Source organism: Hemiscyllium ocellatum, chromosome 1, assembly GCF_020745735.1.
Source record: "Hemiscyllium ocellatum isolate sHemOce1 chromosome 1, sHemOce1.pat.X.cur, whole genome shotgun sequence".
Taxonomy (NCBI): Eukaryota; Metazoa; Chordata; class Chondrichthyes; order Orectolobiformes; family Hemiscylliidae; genus Hemiscyllium; species Hemiscyllium ocellatum.
In genome coordinates this window covers 159103947-159128937 of record NC_083401.1, presented here as the reverse complement: position 1 = coordinate 159128937, position 24991 = coordinate 159103947, and the positions used below count along the sequence as shown (strand labels likewise).

Here is a 24991-nt window from a genome sequence, read left to right as displayed (position 1 = left end):
AACTTGATCTCCTAACTTCACTGAAGAAACGAATACTTGACTAACTAAGCATAAAGTGTTAAAAGAACAACAAAGCTGAGTCACTCTGAAATTAATTTTGAGAAATCCACAACTAAAATGTATTTTAACATGAAGACTGCTAGTTTAAAATTTTGAAGCAGTTTTCTAACACATAGAGAAAAATAAACCTAACATGATGAAGCATATAATTTGGTCATTAAGCTTTTAAATCTATATTGGGCATTTGCATTTAACTTTTGGTTTTACTGTTTCTACATTCCTTTTTCAATCAAATAAGTTGTTTATCAGTTGTTAATAGAATAGATGCATACAGCCACTTTGACCCTTCTTGGTTGTCTACTCATAAAAGCTCATTGTCCGGCATCCAGTTATCAGATTATTCTGTTGTTTTTCTCACTTTTAACCAGGTAGTTCAGTTCGCATGTGAAAAACATTTTTACATCAGATTCCAACATTCCTTTGCAGTTGATCTGTTGTCTTGTTTTAATATTGTGAACTAAGTTAGTGCTGAATTTGCTTATCCCAAGTCTCCTATCTATTGGGAGAAAGTGAGGACTGCAGATGCTGGAGATCCGAGTTGAGAGTGTGGTGCTGGAAAAGCGCAGCAGGCCAGGCAGCATCTGAGGAGCAGGAGAATCAGCGTTTGGGGCATAAGTTTGAATGCAGCCTGACCTGCTGTGCTTTTAATATTGTGAACTAAGTTAGTGCTGAATTTGCTTTTCCAGAACCCCCCACACACATTCTATCTATTGGCCCTGCGTGAGACTGAAAAAGCATACATTTCCACTTTGATAAGCATGATACTTTGTCACAGTGATTAGCTTTTACATAAGTCATTTGGATTAGTTGGTCTGTTTCTGTACTCTATATTTGATGTCATTGTTCATATAATTGCACTGCTTCCACGTCTCCAATGACTTCATTTCCACCATGCTTCATATCCCACTACTTGAATCTCTCTCATGTACTCTTGTGTCTCTTAATGTTGGTACTGTCTGTTGCAGTGTTTCCATATGGCAACGAGTTCTACATTCTTGCTGTTCTCTGTGCACTGATTCTCATTTAGTGTTTTGATGTACAAAGGATCCTTGATTTATCCGGTATTCGATTACCTGAATTTTGGAATATTTTGAACAAGATCTCAAAGTCCTGATGCTTGGCTAAATTACGTTATCCAACATTCGATTATCCGAACATTTGATTACCCAAACAAAATACTCCTCACCCATGTAGTTCGGATTATCGAGGTTCCTCTGTATTAGTCATGTTCTTATTTGTCTTATGTGCTGATTAGTGCAAAACATTCTCTTAATCCTCACTATCAAGCTTATTCATTTTAAAGACTTCATCAGGCCATTACTTAATGTTCTTGAGAAAAGAGCCTTTCCTTTCTCCATCTCTCTTGATAGTTGCACTTGTTTGATTCTAATAGCTTAACATTGTTTATTTTGTCTGCTGCTTTTCACTGGTTAAGTCACACATCTAATAGTGTCTAGAAAATGTTCAATTCAAAATGTACCCATTTCATTCACATTCTTCTTATCATATAGAATGTTAGAACTTTTCCCCCATTTATACTCAAGTATGGATTGTCGTCACATGAATAGTTTGTCATATATTTTATTTGATCCATGGCTACTTCCGAGTCAGTTACTCTGCGACCCAACTACTCTCATTTGTCTCTGAGCACTGAAGTTCTGAAGACAGATCATGCTATTTTAGTTTCATAATAATACAATCCAGAGTAGGCAGTTTGGCTTGGTGAGCCTGCTCTGCCATTCATTAAGATCACGGCTGATCTATCCAGTGGATCAGAGTTCACAACACTCCACTCAATAGTCTTTCCCTATCCCAGCCACATAACGTCATTCCTCCCAAATATTCAGTGCTGTTTATCCTTTAACCACTTTGTCTGTCTTCAACTTTATCTAGAACTTTCACTACCTTGAGTTTAACTTGCAGATTTTAACATTGATATTTCCTCAATTAAGTCCTCAGATGCTTGCATTTCTGTAGTGACATATTTTCATTTATTTGGAGCCACTTAGGATTCACTGTACATAGTTGTAATTTTGTTATCTTTTGACAGCAGATACTCCCCCTCCTGCCTATATGCCACCAGATGATCAAATGACGCAAGATGGTTCACAGCCCATGGAAACGTCAAATGTTCATGTACCTACAATACCACCACATTTAACCAACAGAGCAGGTAAAGAATAGGAATTGCAAACAAAGTCTGAAAACATAGATCTTGTAATTTTGTTTGACCCAAGAGAAGTGTCTGTGGATATTGATGATAGCTGATTTATTTTGGTTGTACATATGACTCAGTTTGGAACTGTATTTTATACTGTGAATCCTTCACTTACAGGGTCTAAAGCAGCTGCTTCATGAATTTTATTTAGTTTGCATTGATGCTTCACCTTTTTACACATTTAATGCATTTTCTCTGAAGTTTTCATAATTTGACTTGGACACTTTTGGTAGTTGTTAGTTGATCTGAACTCAGCATGTTGAGGGGGGCGGTGGGGGGTAACTTTTAATTGATTACCATCTTCATGATCGAGAGTGAGGAAAAGCACCAAGCTATAGGTCCACAGTTGATCCAGTGACATCCATTTGAAATTATATAGAAAAGAGAACATTTCACTATTCTCCATTTTATTGATGCTCCATGTTTAAATTGCGTATAAAAAATGGGTGTTTGGAGACATGTCCAAGATCATATGAACATACAAGTCAGGAGCAAGTCACTTGCCCTTGAGCCTTCTCTGCCTTTTGAGAAGGCCATGCTGATCTGAATGTGGTCTTAACCCATTTCCTGTCTGTTGTGATAAATCAAGAATTTGCAAAAATTTTTGAAATATTCAATGACTTTGCCTCTACTGCTGTCTGGGGGAGAGGGCAACTCTTAATCTCCTCACTCTATCCCCTTGTTTTAATCTATTTGCTAATTCTTGTCTGTCCTACAAGGAGAAATCCTTTCAGCATCCGACTTGCTAAACCCCTTTGGAATCCAGTATGTTTCAATAAGGTTAACGATCATACTTCTAAATTCTAACCTGTCCAATTAGTCTATGTAACATAACCCCTCGTTCCAAGGTATGTGTTAAGGTTTGCAAAACAAGCTTAGGGTTGTCCATGTGCTTTTTGTTGAGCTAGAAAATTCATTGAAGTGATTACTCATCCCCAATTATATTTTCGAATGTTGAATATGAGTAGACCAAACTTATTGCCCTAATATGGTGCTAGAATGTCAGCTCTTTGAACTGGTATGTAGCCCTGTAGGGCTAATGTGCCTATAGTGAAGTGTGGAATTAAACCAGTGATGATGAGGGGTAATATATCCAGGTCAGAATAATATGGGACCTGGAGTGGCTGTTTCCACAACATTGCAGCGCTTGTTCTTTTTGGCCATCAAAGACACAGGAATAAGCTGCTGTTGAATGAAATGTAGCTAGTTGTGTTTCATCCTATAAATCATGCATACCACAAATAATGTGCAAATGGTGCCTTGGATAGATTTTGAGCTGGATGGGAAGAACGACAAACCTACTAACATGAAAAATCCGATAGAATACTTGCCACCAACACAGATGGTTGTTGCTGTAACAGGTGAAAGGTCGTGATACAGACCAGAATTTTTTTTGAAGATGAAATGTTTTGGTGAACTCAGATTACACACGTGCAGGTTTTGCAGTTTCTTAAGTTTGCTCATGCTGCAAAGTTGCAATAGTCTGTCCTATTTAGTTACTGGCTTGAATTCAAAAGAGAAAATGCTGGAAAATCTCAGCAGGTTTGGCAGCATCTGTAAGGCGAGAAAAGAGCTGACGTTTCGAGTCTAACTGACCCTTTATCAAAGCTAAGCATTTTAGCTTTGACAAAGGGTCAGTTAGACTTGAAACGTCAGCTCTTTTCTCTCCTTTCAGATGCTGCCAAACCTGCTGAGATTTTCCAGCATTTTCTCTTTTGGTTTCAGATTCCAGCATCTGCAGTAATTTACTTTTAACTGGCCTGAATTAATGCCTTAGTATTGGGAGTTTGAAGACACTTCACAAAGAAGTGTTGAAGAATTGGGAAATAGCTGGTCTTTGACTCTGTGACTGTACTCTTGCAGAGATTGTTCTAACAGGCACTTGCATGGTATTGATGTTATCTGTCTTTTGTTATCCAAAGCCTAGCTGTTTTTGCAAATGTATACACTAAAATCCTCAGTAAACAGCCAGGCTGGTCTTTGAAAATAGTTAAACTCCAGATGCTTTCCTGCAAAACACCTGTTAGTTTGTGTTGAAAGGATGAAATGAATATCCATTGAGAAGCATGACCATGATGTTGGTTAAATATGATTTCAGCCACTGCAGTATTTTTCTTTGACTCCAATTAAGATGACTTATTTTAGGCCTGTTGATGTCTTTTCTTAAATGCCATAAAATTGAGGACAAGTATTCTTGCCTCTGCTCTAGGGTTCAGTTCTCCTGTCCATGACTGATGCTTGGAGATGAGCAGTTCTGACATTATCCAGATTGTACATTAGAACATAGAACAATACAGCACAGAACAGGCCCTTCAGCCCTCTATGGTTGTGTCGATTTGTGAACTATTCTCAGCTCATCCCCCTGCACTATCCCATCTTCATCCATGTGCTTATCCAAGGATTGTTTAAATCTCCCTAATATGGCTGAGTTAACTACATTGGCAGGTAGGACATTCCACGCCCTTGCCATTTTCTGCATAAAGAACCTGCCTCTGACATCTGTCTTAAATCAATCACTCCTCAATTTGTAGTTATGCCCCATCGTACAAGCTGACGTCATCATCCTAGGAAAAAGACTTTCGCTGTCTACCCTATCTAATCCTCTGATTATCTTGTATGCCTCTATCAAATCCCCTTTAAGCTGCTGCCTTCTTGCCAATGAGAACAGACCCAAGTCTCTCAGCCTTTCCTTGTAAGACCTTCCCTCCAGACTAGGCAACATCCTGGTAAATCTGCACCTTTTCCAGTGCTTCCACATCCCTCCCAAAATATGGCTACCAAAACTACATAATATTCCAAGTGTGGCCGCACTAGCGTTTTGTTTAGTTGCAGCATGATATTGCGGCTCCGGAACTCAATCCCTCTGCCAATGAAACATAACACACTGTATGCCTTCTTAACAGCCTGATCAACCTGGGTGGCAACTTTCAGGGATCTATGTACATGGACACCAAGATCCCTCTGCACATCCACACTACCAAGAATCTTTCCATTGACCCAGTATTCTGCCTTCCTGTTATTCTTCCCAAAGTGCATCACCTCACATATTTATCTGCATTGAACTCCATTTGCCACCCCTCAGCCCAATTCTGCAGTTTATCCAAATCCCCCTGCAACCTGTAACATTCTTCCAAACTGTCAACTACTCCACTGACTTTAGTGTCGCCTGCAAATTTACTAATTCATCCACCTATGCCTGCGTCTGAGTCATTTATAAAAATGACAAACAGCACTGGTTCCAGAACAGATCCTTGTGGCACACCACTAGTAACCGGACTCCAGACTGAATATTTTCCATCAACCACCACTCACCTCCTTTCAGAAAGCCAGTTTCTAATCCAAACTGCTAAATCACCTTCAATCCCATGCCACTGCATTTTCTCCAACAGCCTACCATTTTGAACTTTATCAAAGGCTTTACTGAAGCCCATGTATATCACGTCAACTGCCCTACCCTCATCCACATGCTTGGTCACCTTCTCAAAAAACTCAGAGGTTTGTGAGACACGACCTGCCCTTGACGAAACCATGTTGACTATCTGAAATCAAATTGTTGCTTACTAGATGATCCTTTCCAAAATCTTTCCTACAACAGAAGTAAGGCTCACTGGTCTATCAAGTATTAATCAAGTATTGTTTAATCACAATATTGACCAATTTCAGTGAAGTTTTGGAAGGAGTTGGTTGATAAGCGGTTCATAAAGCAGTAATTATCTATGTTAGACTTTTCTGTATTAGATTTTAACTTGTGGAAACAACGACGATTTAAACTAGTAAGGCGGCGGGGGGGTGCGTGGGACCCAGGGAGATAGTGAAGAAAGAGATCGAACTGAGATGGGTACAGCTGAGAACAGAAGTAAGTCAAATAGTCAGGGCAGGCAGGGACAAGGTAGGACTAATAAATTGAACTGCATTTATTTCAATGCAAGGGGCCTAACAGGGAAAGCAGATGAACGCAGGGCATGGTTAGGAACATGGGACTGGGATATCATAGCAATTACGGAAACATGGCTCAGGGATGGGCAGGACTAGCAGCTTAATGTTCCGGGATACAAGTGCCATAGAAAAGATAGAAGGGGAGGCAAGAGAGGAGGGAGAGTGGAATTTTTGATAAGGGATAACATTACAGCTGTGCTGAGGGAGGATATTCCTGGAAATACATCCAGGGAAGTTGTTTGGGTGGAACTGAGAAATAAGAAAGGAATGATCACCTTATTGGGATTGTATTATAGACCCCCCCCAATAGTCAGAGGGAAATTGAGAAACAAACTTGTAAGGAGATCTCAGCTATCTGTAAGAATAATAGGGTAGTTATGGATTTTAACTTTCCAAACATCGACTGGGACTGCCATAGTGTTAAAGGTTTAGATGGAGAGGAATTTCTTGCGTACAAGACAATTTTCTGATTCAGTATGTTGATGTACCTACTAGAGAAGGTGCAAAACTTGACCTACTCTTGAGAAATAAGGCAGGGCAGGTGACTGAGGTGTCAGTGGGGAAGCACTTTGGGGCCAGCAACTATAATTCTATTAGATTTAAAATAGTGATGGAAAAGAATAGACCAGATCTAAAAGTTGAAGTTCTAAATTGGAGAAAGTCCAATTTTGACGGTATTATGCAAGAACTTTCGAAAGTTGATTGGAGGAAGATGTTCGAAGGTAAAAGGACAGCGGCAAAATGGGAAGCCTTCAGAAGTGAGATCATAAGAATCCAGAGAAAGCATATTCCTGTCAGGGTGAAAGGGAAGGCTGCTAGGTGTAGGGAATGCTGGATGACTAAAGAAATTGAGGATTTGTTTAAGAAAAAGAAGGAAGCATATGTCCGGTATAGACAGGGTAGATCGTGTGAGTCCTTAGAGTATAAAGAAAATAGGAGTATACTTGAGAGGGAAATCAGGAGGGCAAAATGGGGACATGAGATAGTGTTGGCAAATACAATTAAGGACAATCCAAAGGGTTTTTACAAATATCTTAAGGACAAAAGGGTAACTAGAGAGAGAATAGAGCCCCTCAAAGATCAGCAAGGCAGCCTTTGTGTGGAGCCACAGAAAATGGGGGAGATACTAAATGGATATTTTGCATCAGTATTTACTATGGAAAAGGATATGGAAGATATAGCCTGTAGGGAAATAGATGGTGACATCTTGCAAAATGTCCAGATTACAGAGGAGGAAGTGTCTTGAAATGGTTAAAGGTGGATAAATCCCCAAGACCTGATCAGGTGTACCCGAGAACTGTGGGAAGCTGGAGAAGTGATTGCTGGGCCTCTTGCTGAGATATTTGTATCATCGATAGTCACAGGTGAAGTGCCGGAAGACGGGAGGTTGGCAAATGTGGTGCCACTGTTTAAGAAGGGCGGTAAAGACAAGCCAGGGAACTATCGACCGGTGAGCCTGACCTCGGTGGTGGGCAAGTTGTTGGAGGGAATTCTGAGGGACAGGATATGTATGTATTTGTAAAGGTAAGGACTGATTCAGGATAGTCAGCATGGCTTTGTGCGTGGAAAATCATGTCTCACAAACTCGATTGAGTTTTTTTGAAGAAGTAACAAAGATGATTGATGAGGGCAGAGCAGTGGATATGATCTATATGGACTTCAGTAAGGCATTCAACAAGGTTCCACGTGGGAGACTGATTAGCAAGGTTAGATCTCACGGAATACAGGGAGAACTCGCCATTTGGATACAGAACTGGCTCAAAGGTAGAAGACAGAGGGTGGTAGTGGGGGGTTGTTTTTCAGACTGGAGGCCTGTGACCAGTGGAGTGCCACAAGGATCGGTGCTGGGTCCTCTACATTTTGGTCGTTTTGTTAAAAGATTTGGATGCGAGCATAAGAGGTACAATTAGTAAGTTTGCAGATGACACCAAAATTGGAGGTGTAGTGGACAGCAAAGAGGGTTACCTCAGATTACAACAGGATCTGGACCAGATGGGCCAATGGGCTGAGAAGTGGCAGATGGAGTTTAATTCCGATAAATGCGAAGTGCTCCATTTTGGGAAAGCAAATCTTAGCAGGACTTATACACTTAATGGTAAGTTCCTAGGGAGTGTTGCTGAACAAAGAGACCTTGGAGTGCAGGTTCAAAGCTCCTTGAAAGTGGAGTCGCAGGTAGATAGGATAGTGAAGAAGGCGTTTGATATGCTTTCCTTTATTGGTCAGAGTATTGAGTACAGAAGTTGGGAGGTCATGTTGCGGCTGTACAGGACATTGGTTAGGCCACTGTTGGAATATTGCGTGCAGTTCTGTTCTCCTTCCTATCGGAAAGATGTTATGAAACTTGAAAGGGTTCAGAAAAGATTTACAAGGATGTAGCCAGGGTTGGAGGATTTGAGCTATAGGGAGAGGCTGAACAGGCTGGGGCTGTTTTCCTGGGAGCGTCGGAGGCTGAGGGGTGACCTTATAGAGGTTTACAAAATTATGAGGGGTGTAGATAGGATAAATGGGCAGTCTTTTCCCTGGTTAGGGAGTCCAGAACTAGAGGGCATAGGTTTAGGGTGAGGGGGGGAAAGATATAAAAGAGACCTAAGGGGCAACATTTTTACGCAGAGGGTGGTACGTGCATGGAATGAGCTGCCAGAGGACGTGGTGGAGGCTGGTACAATTGCAACATTTAAGAGGCATTTGGATGGGTATATGAATAGGAAGGGTTTGGAGGGATACGGGTCGGGTGCTGGCAGGTGGGACTAGATCGGGTTGGGATATCTGGTCAGCATGTATGGGTTGGACTGAAGGGTCTGTTTCCATGCTGTACATCTCTGACTATAACCTGGTGTTGTGGTTTCTGACCTGATACTCGAGTGTTAGATTGCACTGTGGTTTTTGATACCACTGTTGAAAGCATTGATGCCTCACCCGCTTGATTACCTAGCTGTACACAATCATTCTCAACTGGATGAACACTGTTGCTTGTGGAAGTGCTCACCTCTATTTATAACTTGATTTTTGGCAGAGTTCATGCTGATGTAGTAGCTTTGTATTTTATCTTAGTCTTTTTATCTTTTTGCTGTTGTAGATGTGTCCTTCTACACTTGCTCCTTTGAGCCAGGGATGGTCTGGCTAGATAGAATATGCCCTGCAGAGGTCAGGAGTAGTGGATGGATCTTGAGATTCTGTAAATGTACTCAATTTATTATTTGATTGGATTGTGGGGCAGCTGTCCAATTTGTGCACCCTGATTCATTTTATAAAAGAATCCTTTTGGAATGTGACAGCCACAACATTGTTGCTCATCCCTAGCTGTTAATCGAACTGCTGCAGTCCTATTGGTGTAAGCACACTTGCACTGCTGTGCGGAGGGAGTCAGGATTTTGACCCTTTGAAGTAACAGCAATTATTGTTCCAAGTCAATATGGTGAGAGTCTTGGAAACATACTTCCAATAGTGGCACAAACACAGAAGGCTAGCAAAATCCTGCAGATCTTGCATCATCTGTGGAGAGAGAAACAAGAGCTAATGTTTAGAGTCTGTTATGACTTCTCTTCAGAATTGACTTTTCCATATGTTGGCTAGGCCAACATTTATTTCCCATCCCAAATTGCAACAGTGCAGACATGCAGCAGTAGTGAAGTAGAGGGGGTGAATTTTTGAGGTGGTTGGAATGCTAATCAAGCAGGCTGTTTAGCCCTGGATGTCAGGGTTCTTGAGTGTTTTTGGAGTTGCACTCAGCTGGACAAATGAAAAATATTCCATGATGCATGTAAAGATAAACAAGCTTTGCTGAGACCATAAGAGCCATTTGCTGTAGAATCTTTGCCTCTCACCTGTTTTAGTTGCATTATTTATGTCTGGTCTAGTTGAGATTAGTCAATGGTAACCCACAGGATTTTAATAATTGACAATACGATTGAATAATGAGGGAATATTCTCTTTTTTTTGTTGTCTGGAACTGGTGTAACATACGTTATGTCAGTTTCAGCTCAAACTTGAATGATGGTTAGGTCTTGCTGTATATGGACATGGATGGTTCTATTTCTGACAAATCATTTTTGATAACAAGCACTTCACAGACATCTGAAAACATCCCCATTTCTGAACTTATGATATAAGTAAAGTCATTGAAGTGGCAGCCCTTGGCTGGGGACTAGAAATTAGCCTGACAAACTCCTCCAGAGATATCCTGAGCTGAATTGGTTGATTTTTGACAGTGATGAAGCCAACCAGTGGGCATTTTTCACCTGGTTCAACTGATTTCTGTTTAACTGGGACTACTTACAACCACTTTAGTCAAAAGCTGTTGTGATGTCTAGGAAGTTATACACAATGTGTATCTTTGAATTCAGCTTTTTTTTCTATGATGGACCAAGTTTGTGATGAGATCAGGAGGTATGTGGCCCTGCTACTCTCCAGACTGAGCATCGGTGAGCTGTTTATTGCTGTGTAAATTTTAGTTTTTGAATTTTCTGATGTGACTTAGTACACTAGAGCCTTAGGACTCAGCTATTTCTGGTCAAGGGTTTGCCACATTGTGTCAGTTTAGAGTTAAAAGACCAAATAAGCGTGGCAGATTTCCTTCCCTAAAAAATACGAATGAACCTGATGAATTTTTACAGCAATCTAACAGTGATGGTGGTTTTAAAAAAAACTTTTTAATTTGGATGGACTTATTCCTTGGGTTTAAATTCTACCATTTGAGTGATGTGATTTGTATTCATGTCCCCAAAGAAATAACAGATGCTTGAGAGCATCAGTGATAACCGGGCTGAGAATACCTAAATTTTATCTTCAAAAATATGTGGATTACTGGTAAGCCCATTTATTTTGGTGACTTTGTAGTAATCCTTTTGGTGGCAGTTTTGCTAGAACACTTCAGAGGGCATTAAAAATTAACCATGTGGAAGTAAGTGAAAGCCAGATTGGCTGGGCATGAACAGCAATCTGTATTCTTCAGCAGATTGCAAAGTACTAAACATTGGAAGTTAGTATGGGCCCCATGTACACCATGATTGATATAATAATTCAAATAAAGTTTTAAAGTACACTAGGGAACCTTGATTGTGCTCAAATTGTCCAAACATTGCAAAGTAATAACCAAAAGTCAATTGCATGTTAAACCAGATAACCGAAAGACAGAATACAGTTTGGAGCAAATTGTACTAGTGACTATACATCTTGAATACTTTGTCCTTTTCTGGTCGCAGTTTGCTAATGGTTGGGTTGTCCTAGGAAGAGCCACAGTGCTGTTGCCCTGACTATGATCCATGAAAGATATCTGAAAGCTGGTTTTGGAAAAATGTTGGCAAGTTAAACTGAATGGACTGTTCTAAGGGTCTCTGGTCTACCTAAATTTATACAGGCAAATTTCTAGGACTCAGGTCGAGTATTCTTCATGCAATTGTTCATGACTTGGAATTTAGAGATCGTGGAAACTGCAATCATTAATGCACCTGCTGCTTACTGCAATATGGGTCTGTACAGTTATGGATTGGTGAGCTGTGCTAGGGTCTTCTGAGAAATGAGATCAACATTTGAAATTCTTACTTTGAGCACATCTTTGTCCAATTTAAGTTACAAGCAAGTCAAAGGTAGTTATTGATGTGTGAATCATCCATCACCAAAGAGTTTTATTTCCACACTTTGTTTCCTAGGAAATCTAGATTTATCCATTGAGCAGTAGTATTACTGACCTTAATTCCTGCAAAGTTTGACCAATGACGACAGCTATACATTTTCAGCATGTTGCCTTATACTTCACATTTTCAATAAACCTAGTTTAATATTTACAGCTAGGTAACCCATCCCTAGTGGCCTTTGAGAAAGTGACGGTGTGCTAGATTTTAGAACTTCTGCAATTTATTTGGTGTAGGTAGATCATAATGTATTTAGAACAGGTTTTTAGAATTTTAACCTAGTGACATTGAAATAATGGTGGTACATTTTCAAGTCAGGATCATGAATAGTTTGGCCTTGTCCTTCTACGATCACTACCATCTAGGATTTGGAAGGGGCTTTCTAAGGAACCGTGGTGAATTTCTGCAGTGCATCTTGTAGATGGTGTACACTGCTGCTACTGTGCATTGCCAGTGGTGTGACTGAATACTGTTGGATTTGGCACCAGTCAAACAAGTTGCTTTGTCTTGGATGATGTCAAGCTTCTTCATGTTGCTGGAGCTGCACTCAACAGGTTGGTGGGGGAGTATGTGGAAAAATGTGCCATATGGGGGAATACCTTCAGAGGTCAAGGGGCAGTGGTTAGATATCTTTTTTGTTAGGGATAGCCATAATCTGACACCGCATGAATGCTGTTGTCAGCCCAAACCTGGATATTGCTGCATTTAAGCATAGACTGCTTCAGTGACTCAGGTTACGAATTGTGTTGAACATTGTGCAAACATCAAACATCTCCACTTTGTACCTTGTGATGGAGAGAAAGACACTGATGAAGCAGATGAATTATAGTTGGATCTAGGGACATCACCTTGTGGAATTGCTAAGGGCTCTTGTGATTTAAGAGGTCCAAGTTCAACCCCCACCTGCTCCAGAGAAATGTAATCTTATCTCTATATAGGTTGATTAAATTATCTATCTTGAACTCCCAAAACACCACTACCAGCAGTTCCCAGTCGCTTCAGTTTTGCTAGGGCTACCTGATGCTCCACTTCGTCAAATGTGGCATTGATCTTAAGGACAGTGACTCTTACCTCTGAAGTGTTCAGCTGATTTGGTCATGTTTGAAGTAAGGTTGTAATGAGGTCAGGAGTTAAGGTCCCTAATGGAACCCAAACTGAGCATTACTGAGCAGATTATTGTTAAGCCTGTGATGTTTGATAGCACTATTGATGAAACCCACACCCCTTTATTGATGATTGATTTAGACAGAAGGGGTGGTTGGATTTGAACTGCTTTTTGTGTACTGGGCGTGCCTGGACAATTTTCCACATTGAGTAGATACCCGTGTTGTAGCTGTCATGAATAGGGCTTGGTGTGGGGATTGCAAATTCTGTAGCATATGTCTGCAGTATTATGTTGGAATGTTGCCTGAGCCTATATCCTGTACCATGTCGAATACTTCTGGCTGTTTCTTGAAATCGTGTAATGACTCAAATTTGCTGAAGAGTAGCATCTGTGATGCTGGAGACATCTGGAGAAGGCCAAGATGGTTCAATCAGTCAACTGATTGAGAGTTTGACAGTTAGGGTTTGCTTGACTAAGCTGTGAGACAGCTCACCCAGTTTTGGCATTTAGTTTCCAGGTATTGTGTTTATGATGCCTTAGTCAGGATCACCTGGTCCACATCTAGTTTCATTTCTTTTTCAACACTTTGCAGTGGTTAGCTTTCTAAGCCATTTCAGAGAGCAGTTAAGAGTCACATGGGAATGGACTAGTATGTAAGCCAGTCCAGGTAAGGATGGCAGTTTCCTTCTCTGAAGAGCACTAGTAAAGGAGATGGATTTCTAAGAAAACCAGTAGTGGTTTCATGGTCATTACTAGACTTCTAATTCCATACTATTGTTTTCATATTCAACCATCTGTTGTGGTGGGATTCATATCCAGGACATCAGAACACTGCTGGGTTTCTGGATTACTCGACTAGTGACAATACCGCTGTCATTCCCTTTCCATAGTCTTAAACTCTATGTAGCTCACTCAGTATCAGAAACAAGTTAGCCATATTTCCTTAATTTTACCAATTAAGAAGTAGATCCTTGTAAAAAAAAATAAAAATTTGCTTGAGCAAAGGTAGTTAATTGATTAATGCAAGGTTTAAAATGTACAATGTGTCCTTGAAAAGTCACACATGTCCACATAACACCACTACCTTTGGAGGGGAGAGCGAGCTTCACCATATTGAATGTTTCTATACAGGGAGAGCAAATTCTCAATAAATTTCTAACAAGATTCATTACATATTGTACAGAAAACATTTTCATTTTTACACTTGTATCATAATGCAAAATTATGAAAACTTAATGCAAGCAACAACATATACGCATTAAAAATAGGATTAGCAGGGTATTAATGCAATACATGGCAGCTTTTTTATTCTAATCCCTTCCTTACATTCTGCAAAGAATGTATCAGTTAAGTCCACAGTCCAATTGTTGTTCTTTTTTGTCAGCTGGAAAAGTCCTTCCATCTTTAAATTCATTTGCTGTATTCAAACATGATTAGTACTCTGTTTCAGACAGCAAGATGAAAATGGGTTCTTGGTGTGTCAGCAACTCCTTTCTTTTCCAATCAAAAGCCCCTTTTGGCTGATTTGAGAAATTTACTGACATGTTTTTATGTTCAAACAAATGTGCTGTATTCCTGTTGACATTGATCACTGATAATTTCTGGGATTTTTTTTTCTCTTGATAGTATTCTGAATAAGCTTAATTCTTTCTGAGCGATGCTTACAGATTCCTTGCCCACATAATTTTCAAATGACGTCTTTCTAATCCTGTTGGGGTTTTTCGCAATCTTTTGTGAATTGCTCATCTGCCTGGATTCCTGCTACTTTTAAAGTATGGATTTATTCTTCCATACTGTGGATCTCATAGTTTGTTCTCCGAATAACACTAGAATTGAAAAACATTCATTGCTCCTTTTGCAGTTCCAGGACATCTCTGCAGGTGTTCCTTAGGGTAGTGTCCTAGTGTCCGAGGCCCAACCATCTTCAGCTGCTTTATCAAAAACTTTCCTTCCATCATAAGGTGAGGGAATGTTCACCAATGATTGCACAGTGTTTCGTACCATTTGTTGACTACTCAGATACTGAAGCAGTCCATATCCAAATGCAACAAGATCAAGAAGTGGTAAATAACATCTGTGCCACAAAATGCCAGCTATGTCCATCGTCAATAAGAGTCCATCTAACCACTGCCCCATGACATTCTATAGTATTACCATCACTGAATCCCCTGCTATCAATTTTCTGGGCATTTTCATTGACCAGAAATTCAACAGGACTCACCACATAACTACAGTGGCTAGAAAAGCAGGGCAGAGTCCACAAATACTGCTGTGAGTAATGTACTCCTGATCCCCAAACTCTGTCCACCATCTACAAGGCACATGTTCAGAGAGTGATGGAATATTCACCACATGTCTGGATGAGTGTCGCTCCAAAAACACTCGAGAAGCTTGACACCATCCAGGACAAAGCAGCTACTGGATTGCCATTATGTACACTCCCTCCACCACCATCACTGAATAGCAGCAGTGTGTACTATCTGCAAGATGCACTGCACGAATTCACCAAAGATCCTGAGATAGTACCTTCCAAACCCATGACCACTTCCATCTACAAGGTCATAGGCAGCAGATCAATGGGAACATCACTCCACCTTCAAGTTCTTCTCCAAGCCACTTATCATCCTGATTTGGAAATATATTGCTGTTCCTTCATTGCTTGGTCAATCCTGGAAATCCCTCCCTAATGGCATTATAAGCAATCCACAGCAGATGGACAGCAGCAGTTCAAGAAGACAGCTCACCACCACCTTCTCAAGGGTAACTAAGGGCAGTCAGTGACGTCCACATCCCGCAAATGCAAAGTCCAAAAAAAGGAAGTTTCAGAGGTTCATAAGCTGTTTTTCCTTTCATTGTTGAAGGTGTTTTCCTACTTTCTTGTGGCTCGTGATACTTTAAGTTAAGTTTTAATTCAGAATCTGTCTTACTGAATTTGCATCTACAAATTTATCATTTAGCTGTTACTCGTCCTCCTTCAAGTATCTTAATTTATTGGCAGATGCTCATGCCTTCACAACTGTTTAAGATTTTCATCTATCACATACCTCTCATCATTTTTGGCACTTTTTTTCTTTATATTTGTTAATTATTGACAGTATGCTGCTTGTTGTTAGTGGCCACAGTCATTTTAGAGAGTTTGGCAAGATCAACATGGTAAGGTGCCAGGTGCAACATAATGGTCAGCATGATGCCATCTACACCAGCCAAATCATAAACCGTTGTAAAATCTACCATTTCAATAAACGCTGAATAATTTCCACTATCTTTACTCCAATTCCTAGGCTACTTTGAAACAACTTTTTATACAAGGAAACTGATTCATTAATCCAATGAATATCCACTGTTTTTCTTTAATCAAATTACCTCGAACACGAATCATTATCAGCTACCGTCAATGTCTGAGCTGCCCCAGTGTGTCTTTAAACATTAACTTGTTTTGTTGGAGGAACTTAAACCTCCATTTAAGTTGGTTCTGAGGGAACACATTTACCAGTGCCATTGCTTTAACATCTATTTGATTTTCTGGTGCATCCTCTCCTGTAGCCCCTAATATTACCACTGGCCTACAGTTTGGTTTAAACCAACTAGTTCTATCTTATGGCAATGGAAGCACATTAGCTTTTGGGCATCACTTCTACTCTTAGCATTTTGGCCTGAGGAGAGGACCCCTTGTGTTCCTAATGATTCTTGTCCTCACTGTTCCTTTCTATTACCCTCCCACTTTGTTAACAACCTGAGAAGAATACCTTGGTATCAGGGATTGTGGACAAACTTGTAATCATCAGCCATCTGGGCTGTTTGACTAGGTTTTGAAGCCTTTTGGCTCTCTATGCATGTCTTTGCAGAGATTGAGAGTATTTAAATTCTTCAATTTTCTGAGCCTTTCATAGGTGAGCTTTTAAGTGCCAGCATCCAATGGTTGATGACAAGGTGCTTCACCCTCTAAGACTCTGCAAGTCTGCTGAGGCTATGACTGGAGGTTTTGACATTTCTGCTTGTAAGTTTTTAGCACAAACTCGAGCTCTAAGGATAGCCGTTTGGTCATCTTGTGATTTGAAAAAATCTCCTCAAAGTTTTACAAACCTCAATGAACTTTGCTTGCTAACTTGTTGTACTTCCTATACATGCCATTCACTGATAGTCAGACTTTTGTAATGCTGATTGTTTTGTCAACTGTCAAGTTTCTATATCCACATTTAAATTGGAAAAAGTCCGTATAAATTCATCTCTGCATAATCTGGTCACAGGATCCTGCTGCTCTTGATGCTTTTTGAAAATGTTTTCATAAGTCATTTTATCCTTTTAATAATTTGAATTTCCAGTTTTCTGGAACTTGTAACTCCTTTGTGAGTGCAGCAAGATGGGAATGTTTGGTAAGTAAGGGGAGTCTAACAACCAGGCTTTAGAAAATTTCTGAGAGGGATAACTTATTCAGCAACCCCAAGTATCACAAGTTCAAGCAGGCAATAGAATCCCAAAGTACAGATCCTTTTAATTCACAGTTCTTGCGTATATTAAAATTCCATTACTATGGTGTTACGTTGTTTTACCTATAGTACACAAAGCTTTGAGGGGCCTCTATCCTGGGAGACAGGTGATGGGTTAACACATGTGCTACATGCTGGTTGCTACTCCTGATATGATTAAAAATGGCAGTCCGGTCTGTTTGCATAATTAAGAGGTGTTAGTAAAAGTTGCGAAATGTTAGTTTAAAAAAAATGCTACGTCTATATGCTCTAAATAAGTTAGAAATTAAGTACTTTTTTTAAAAGAATAAAGGATATTAAACTGATTACTGCAACTGGGTTGAGATATGTATGTTAATGGTAAGTTTTCTTCTGCAGATGTTCAACCAGTTGCTTATGAGGAACCAAAACACTGGTGCTCTATTGTCTATTATGAGCTGAATAACCGTGTGGGAGAAGCTTTCCAGGCTTCCTCTACTAGTGTCTTGGTGGATGGTTTTACTGATCCTTCTAACAACAAGAATAGATTCTGCCTTGGGCTTCTGTCCAATGTGAATCGTAATTCAACTATTGAAAACACCAGGAGACATATTGGCAAAGGTAATTGCTCAATTTTTAAGTTCCATGGGAGGTGTTGCATAAATAGGAGCTCCAGTTCCTGGACCCTTTCCACAAACAATTGGAATCTTCCTCAAATTTACTTTCTTACTCCAGCTATCCTTTGAATACCTCTGGGGACCAAATACTTACAAATTTCATCCTTGGGCAGGTTTGGAAGAATTACAATCTGTGGGCTGCATTTGGCCAGCAGAACCTTTGGTCAGAGGGCTCCATCTCTGTACAGAAATTTTATAGGAACAGGGCAAAAAAAGTACATAAGGGAAACAACTGTCCCAGGACATTACGGCAGGAGTTCCTCAGGGTAGTGACTTTGGCCCAAAGTCTTCAGCTACCTATTGATGATCTTCATAGAACATAGAATATTACAGTGCAGTACAGGCCCTTCGGTCCTCGATGGCTCCACAGGTCGGTGCAACAATCTGAAGCCCATCTAACCTACCCTATTCCATTTTCATCCATAATATTTACCAGTGACCATTTAAATGCCCTTAAAGTTGGCAAGTCTACTATTGTTGCAGGCAGTGTGTTCATGCCCCTACTATCTAAGTAAAGAAACTACCTCTGACCTCTGTCCTATGTTATCACTCCTCATTTTAAAACTACGTCTCCTCATGCTGGCCATCGCCATCCGAGGAAAAAGGCTCTCACTGTCTACCCTATCTAACCCTCTGATTATCTTATACGTCTCAAGTCACCTGTCAAACTCCTCTTTAGTGAAAATAGCCTCAAGTCCCTCAGCCTTTCCTCATAAGACCTTCCCTTCATACCAGGCAACATCTTAGTAAATCTCTGAACCCTTTCCAAAGCTTCCACATCCTTCCTATAATGCGGTGACAAGAACTGTACGCAATACTCCAAGTGCGGCCACATCAGAGTTTTGTACAGCTGCAACGTGATCTCATGGCTCTGAGACTCAATCCCTCTACCAATAAAAGCTAAAACACTGTATGCCACCTTAACAACCCAACCATCTGGGTGGCAACTTGCAAGGATCTATGTACATGGATATAGAGATCTCTTTGCTCAGTCACAATACCAAGAACCTTACCATTAGCCCAGTACTCTTTATTCCTGTTGCTCCTTCCAAAGTGAATCACCTCACACTTATCCCTGTAATGTAATATAAATTCTTTAAAGTCAATCGAGATATGTTTTTTCTCTTTCGTGGGGTGTGGATGTCACTGGCAAGGCCGGCATTTGCTACTTAATTGCCCTTGACTGATTTGATGGGCCATTTCAAAGGGCAGTTAAGAATCCATCACACCTAGACCAGGTAGGAATGACTGACTGATTTCCTGAAGGGAATTCTTTCTCTAAAGTATGATGAACCGATATATTGCTATTTTCCAATAATTGATAGTGACTGAAATTATCGCACTAGTTTTCAATTTAGATTTTATTAATCAAATTTAAATTTCACCAGTTGCCATGGTGAAATCCAAAAGAGTGTTTTCTTGAGTCACTGGATTACTGTTCCAGTAGTATTATCCCTAGGCCACCATAATTCCCCTCACATTTGATGTTGCTGTTGTAACTGAGGTGCATGTGCAAATTGTTTTTTTTTTGGTGGTGTTTGAATGAGAAATTTGGCTAAGATGGCTTGAGGCTGGCTAGTTTGTGCTGGAAATTTCATACCTTGGATCACTACTAATATGACTTAGTGGTCAAATTGAGCATTATGATCGTAGGTCTAGAATGGAGTGAACAGCTATTTTCCCAGCTAAAATCAGAACCAAGTTACTGTACTTCAAAACTGAAGGCAAAATAGTTTTCAAATATCAACAGGGTCATAGTCAACTTAATTTGAAAGATTTTTTTTCTGACAATGCAACATGCTGTCTATTCTGCACTGATTATCCTCAAGTTTAGACTGAAAAATGTACTTCTGATGTATCACTTAAGGACAAATGTATTGTGATGTAGCAATATCCACTGAGTACATTTGCTTGAACATGCTTTAAAAGCTGCAATTCTAATAGCCTTCCATGATTAGAGAAGTTTAGAAATGTGCATTAAAAACTCAATTTGGTGCTGTATTCACATGTTCAGACATCTCAAAGTACTTTATGATCAGCAAATTCCCTTTGGAGTTAAGTTTTTGTTAAGGAAAATGGAAGTAGTAGCTTGAAATATATGGAACACAAACCTATGCCTGTTGATTTTGTAGGTGTTCACCTTTATTATGTTGGAGGAGAGGTGTATGCCGAGTGCCTGAGTGACAGTAGTATTTTTGTACAAAGTCGCAACTGCAATTATCATCATGGCTTTCATCCAACAACTGTTTGCAAGATTCCCAGTGGATGCAGTTTAAAGATCTTCAACAATCAGGAGTTCGCCCAGCTTTTGGCCCAGTCGGTAAATCATGGTTTTGAAGCAGTTTATGAGCTTACCAAGATGTGCACCATACGCATGAGTTTTGTGAAGGTAATAAAAATTTTACAAAAGTTCTGAAGTAAAGTTATAGATGCTTTTCTAGTTTTCACCTAGTAGTAAGGGAAACTTAGAAAATGTTTGCGAGGAGAAAACAGTTGAAGGATACGTTAATGGAGGAAGGTCAAGTAAATGTTTGGGGTGAAGGAAGAAATGTGCTGATTCATCTTACATTTTGAAATTTCTTCCTAGATTCTATTGAATGTCCTGTCCTTTACTGTAAAATTCTTTCTATTTAGTATTTTCTTGCATAGGGTACCTTTCCATTTCCTAGAACTGCTGCTGTCCTTTCTCAGTTTCCCATTGACCTTGCTCTGGCTTTTTCCTTTCTTCTTCACTCCCCCATCATTGGAAAAGGTTCTGTCAAGCTATCCTCCGTTTCTTGGAAAATTCTACAAACATCTGTCAAATCACCATTTCTTCTTGTTTATTGCAAGTCCTAAGAGCCTTGTGTATATAATCTCCTCAATTGGCCTTGTTAATGTACTGATAAATCTGAGCTTCACTCCTTCCTTAAGGCTCTATACCCTTAAGTGTACAGAATTGTAAGCAGTATTCTAGATGTTATAGCCATGGTTTTATATAGCTATAGCAAGTTGTCCATCCCCAATGTCCTAGATCTCTAGTTAAGAGCTAGTAATTATGTGGCTTTTCTGGTTATTTTGTGTACCTTAGTTTTTTGTTTAGTGTTTACTTGGATCCATGATTATCTTTGAATCTCTCCTGTTTCTAGATATTCATTTATTGGTCCAAAATGGATGACCTCATGCTTGCCTGTGTTGAAATTCAGCTGCCTCAGTTAATCTACTCAAAAATTTGCCAGTTTCTTTGGAATTTTATGTTCCCATTTCCACTACTTGCCATACCAAAGTGCAAGGACAAGAGCACACATTATTAAAGTTTTCATTTCACTTTATTGTCCATACAGCAGTTTATTTTGAGTACCATGTGATTTATGTTTGCATACATGTAATTGAAAATGATAGAGAAAAGTTACTCTGTCACAGAAATCTATTCTACTTATTTAGAATAATTAGTCTGAATCTTCCCGAGTGCATATTCTCGTCTGTGTTGAGAGTGTGGTGCTGCAAAAGTGCAGCATCCGAGGAGCAGGAGAATCGACATTTTGGGCATAAGTCTTTCATCCTAGTGGAGGGCCCGGAACGTTGATTCTCTGGCTCCTCTGATACTGCCTGACGTGCTGTGCTTTTCCAGCACCACACACTCTACTCTGATCTCCTGCATCTGCAGTCCTCATTTTCTACTATATTCTCATCTGTACCTCACTCCTGTGAAATGTCCTTATAGAGAATGGCGCAAGTGATTCAACTGCTGATTTGTTCTGCATCTAAGAAATTGTAACCTTTTTTCTGAACATACCGAAGAATAATAGTGTACCAAGGGATGGTGATGATGATTCTTGGTCCTCTTTCACCAAATCTTCTTTGAGATCAGATTCCATTATGGAAGATCAGCTTATCAAATATCCTTCCTGCCTAGTTTAGTAATTTCGATACTCTTAAAGACTCTGCTTTCCTAAGAAAGCTGTAACAGGCAGCTTTTCCAGTTCAACTACACTTACATCAAATGATTTCATATTTATAACTTAATCCTATAATTATTTTAATTTTGGGGTAGTATGTTTTTTGTACATTGTTCCCTCACAAGCTGCCATTTTCCCACATGGGTACTTGTGATTAACTACTTTAATCCGATGAGAGTGTGCAGCACTATGTTAAGAGTTTTCTTCTCTTTCATGGAAAGATATAAAGGGAAAATGCGAGAGAGAACTTGTTTTCACAGCAAATGATAATGGCCTGACAACGAGGGTGATGGAAGCAGATAGGATGAGTGATTTTACAAGGAAATTAGATGGTCACTTAAAGCAAGTAAACTTTGAGATAAAGCAGGGGAATGGAATTGACTGGCAAGCTCACTAGGGCAGTGGACTGTCTGAGTCAAGTAGAATCCTATTCTACAATTACTCTGCCATTTACTATGTCTTCAAAGTTGAATGTATGGATCTTATTTGTGATATAATACATTGATAAATAGGGCCTAACATAAATCCTTGTGAAATGCTGAGAACAAAAATTTTTGGAAATTGCAGCTCTGATGAAGAGTCATCTAGACTTGAAATATTAGCTTGCTCTCTATCCACAGATGCTGCCTGACCCCCAGTGATTTCCAGCATTTTTTATTTTCAATACAGATTCCAGCATCTCCAGCAGTTTACTTCTCCTTGTGAAATGCTGCTACTTGTCAATTCAGTCTGTGTTGGATTTTACCGTTACAACTTCTACCTCCTGGCCAGATTTATAACACACCTTTGGTTCCATAAACTATAATTTAGCCTATGTCTCTTTTGTACAGTTTTGGATTCCTATTCAAAGAAGGAGAGTGCGTTGGATGTTCACCAGACCAATCCTTGGGATGGAGTGATTGTTTTATATGAAGTTGAGCAAATTGGCCCTGTATTCTCTGTAACATAACAACAACACGACGGTTGGAGGAAGAGCGCCTTATCTTCCGCCTTTAACTCTCCCTCCCACTCCACCAAGGACATGCAGGTCCTTGGACTCCTCCATCGCCAGAACATAACACGACGGTTGGAGGAAGAGTGCCTCATCTTCCGCCTGGGAACCCTCCAACCACAAGGGATGAACTCAGACTTCTCCAGTTTCCTCATTTCCTCTCCCCCCACCTTGTCTCAGTCGATTCCCTTGAACTCAGCACCGCCTTCCTAACCTGCAATTTTCTTCCTGACCTCTCCACCCCCACCCGACTCCGGCCTATCACCCTCACCTTGACCTCCTTCCACCTATCACATCTCCATCGCCCCTCCTCCCTACCTTTTATCTTAGCCTGCTGGACACACTTTCCTCGTTCCTGATGAAGGGCTTTTGCCTGAAACGTCGAATCTCCTGTTCCTTGGGTGCTGCCTGACCTCCTGCGCTTTAACCAGCAACACACTTTCAGCTCTGATCTCCAGCATCTGCAGACCTCACTTTTTACTCTGCTGTATTCTCTGTAGGTAACAATGTAAGGTATTCTCATTGCAACTTCGAAAGTTCTTTGAGGATGGATACAGATAGAATGCATAACTTCACTGATGAGCTGAGAGTCAGGGAACATAGTCTCAGAATGAGTGGTCGGCTGTTTATGTAGAACAGAGAACAATACAGCATAGTACAGTCCCTTCAGCCCTTGATGTTGTGCTGACCTTTTTATCGTACTCTAAGATCAAAATAACTTCATGTCCTTCATTTTACTATCATCTGTGTGCCTGTCCAAGAGTCGATAAAATGTCCCTAATATATCTGACTACACAACCACTACTGGCAGTGCATTCCACACACCAACCCCACTCTCTGTGTAAAGACCGCTGACATCTCCCCTAAACCTTCCTCCACTCATCTTAAAATTATGCCCCCTTGTGATAGCCATTTCTGCCCTGCAAAAAAAGTCTGACTTTTCACTCTCTCTATGCCTCTCATTATCTTGTACATCTCTATCAAGTCACCTCTCACCCTTCACTCCAATGAGAAAAGCCTTAGCTCCCTCAGCTTTACTTCATAAGGCATACCACCAGTCGAGGTAGCATCCTGGTAAATCTCCTCTGCACACTCTCTAAAGCTACCACATCCTTCCTATAATGAAGCGACCAGAGTTCTTTACAGCTGCAGCATAACCTCGCAGCTATTAAACCTAAATCCGCCGCTAATGAAAGCCAACACACCATAAGCCGTCTTAACAACCCTGGCAACTTTGAGGGATCTATGGGCATGGACCCCAAGATCCCTCTGTTCCCCCACACTGCCAAGAATCCTGCCTTTAACCCTGTATTCTGCATTCAAATTTGACTTTCCAAAATGAATCACTTCACACTTTTCCACACTTGTAAGATGGAGATGACGAATTCCTCACTCGGTAACTCTTCAGAGTTCTGTACCACGGCTGCGGAAGCTCAATGATTGAGTATTTTCAAGACAGAAGTTGATGGATTTCTTAATATTAGTGGTATCAAGGAAAATGGGGGATACCGTGAGGAAGTGACGTCGAGGTTGATAATAAGCAGTGAATTGAATGGCAGAGCAGGCTTAGCAAATTTGCTATTTCTGTGATGTTCCTAAACATTAGACCTGAAGGCATTTCCTTTGTCTATTATTTCAGTTACTTCCTCAAAAATTCACTTAAACGTTTTAACTTGTTCCCTGCCTTTTACATAGGCGCTCTAATTAGATCAAATTTCTGTGCCCCTGATTATAGATTCCAGTTGCTTCCTGTGACAGATTGAGACACTGGCTCTAATTTATTGGGTTTTCCTCTATAGCCTTTCTTTCGTAATGGAATTGCATTGAAGTGTTCTACTCTGAAGAGAATTTCAGAATTGAAAGCTATGGAAGAATATACCTAAAACATCTACAATATTCTCATCATTCTCTTTCTAAAATTCAGTGAAGATCATCAGCCCTGGGGGATTTGTCAATGTTTCGTGTCATTTTTCCCCTAAAATTATTTTCTC

At 40.1% G+C, this 24991-nt stretch overlaps 1 protein-coding gene across 2 annotated transcripts in view; it reads left to right on the top strand.

Moving 5' to 3' along the window:
- Positions 1-24991, top strand: part of smad1 (SMAD family member 1) — a 92916-nt gene that overhangs the window by 50759 nt on the left and 17166 nt on the right. Inside the window, exons 4-6 of one of the 2 annotated variants that reach the window (XM_060827147.1) lie at positions 2114-2233; positions 17794-18015; positions 20204-20460. In XM_060827147.1, the coding sequence (XP_060683130.1) occupies positions 2114-2233; positions 17794-18015; positions 20204-20460 (599 nt within the window). Of the gene's footprint in view, positions 1-2110; positions 2234-17793; positions 18016-20203; positions 20461-24991 lie in introns of both variants that reach the window. The other variant, XM_060827138.1, reaches the window with a different exon arrangement.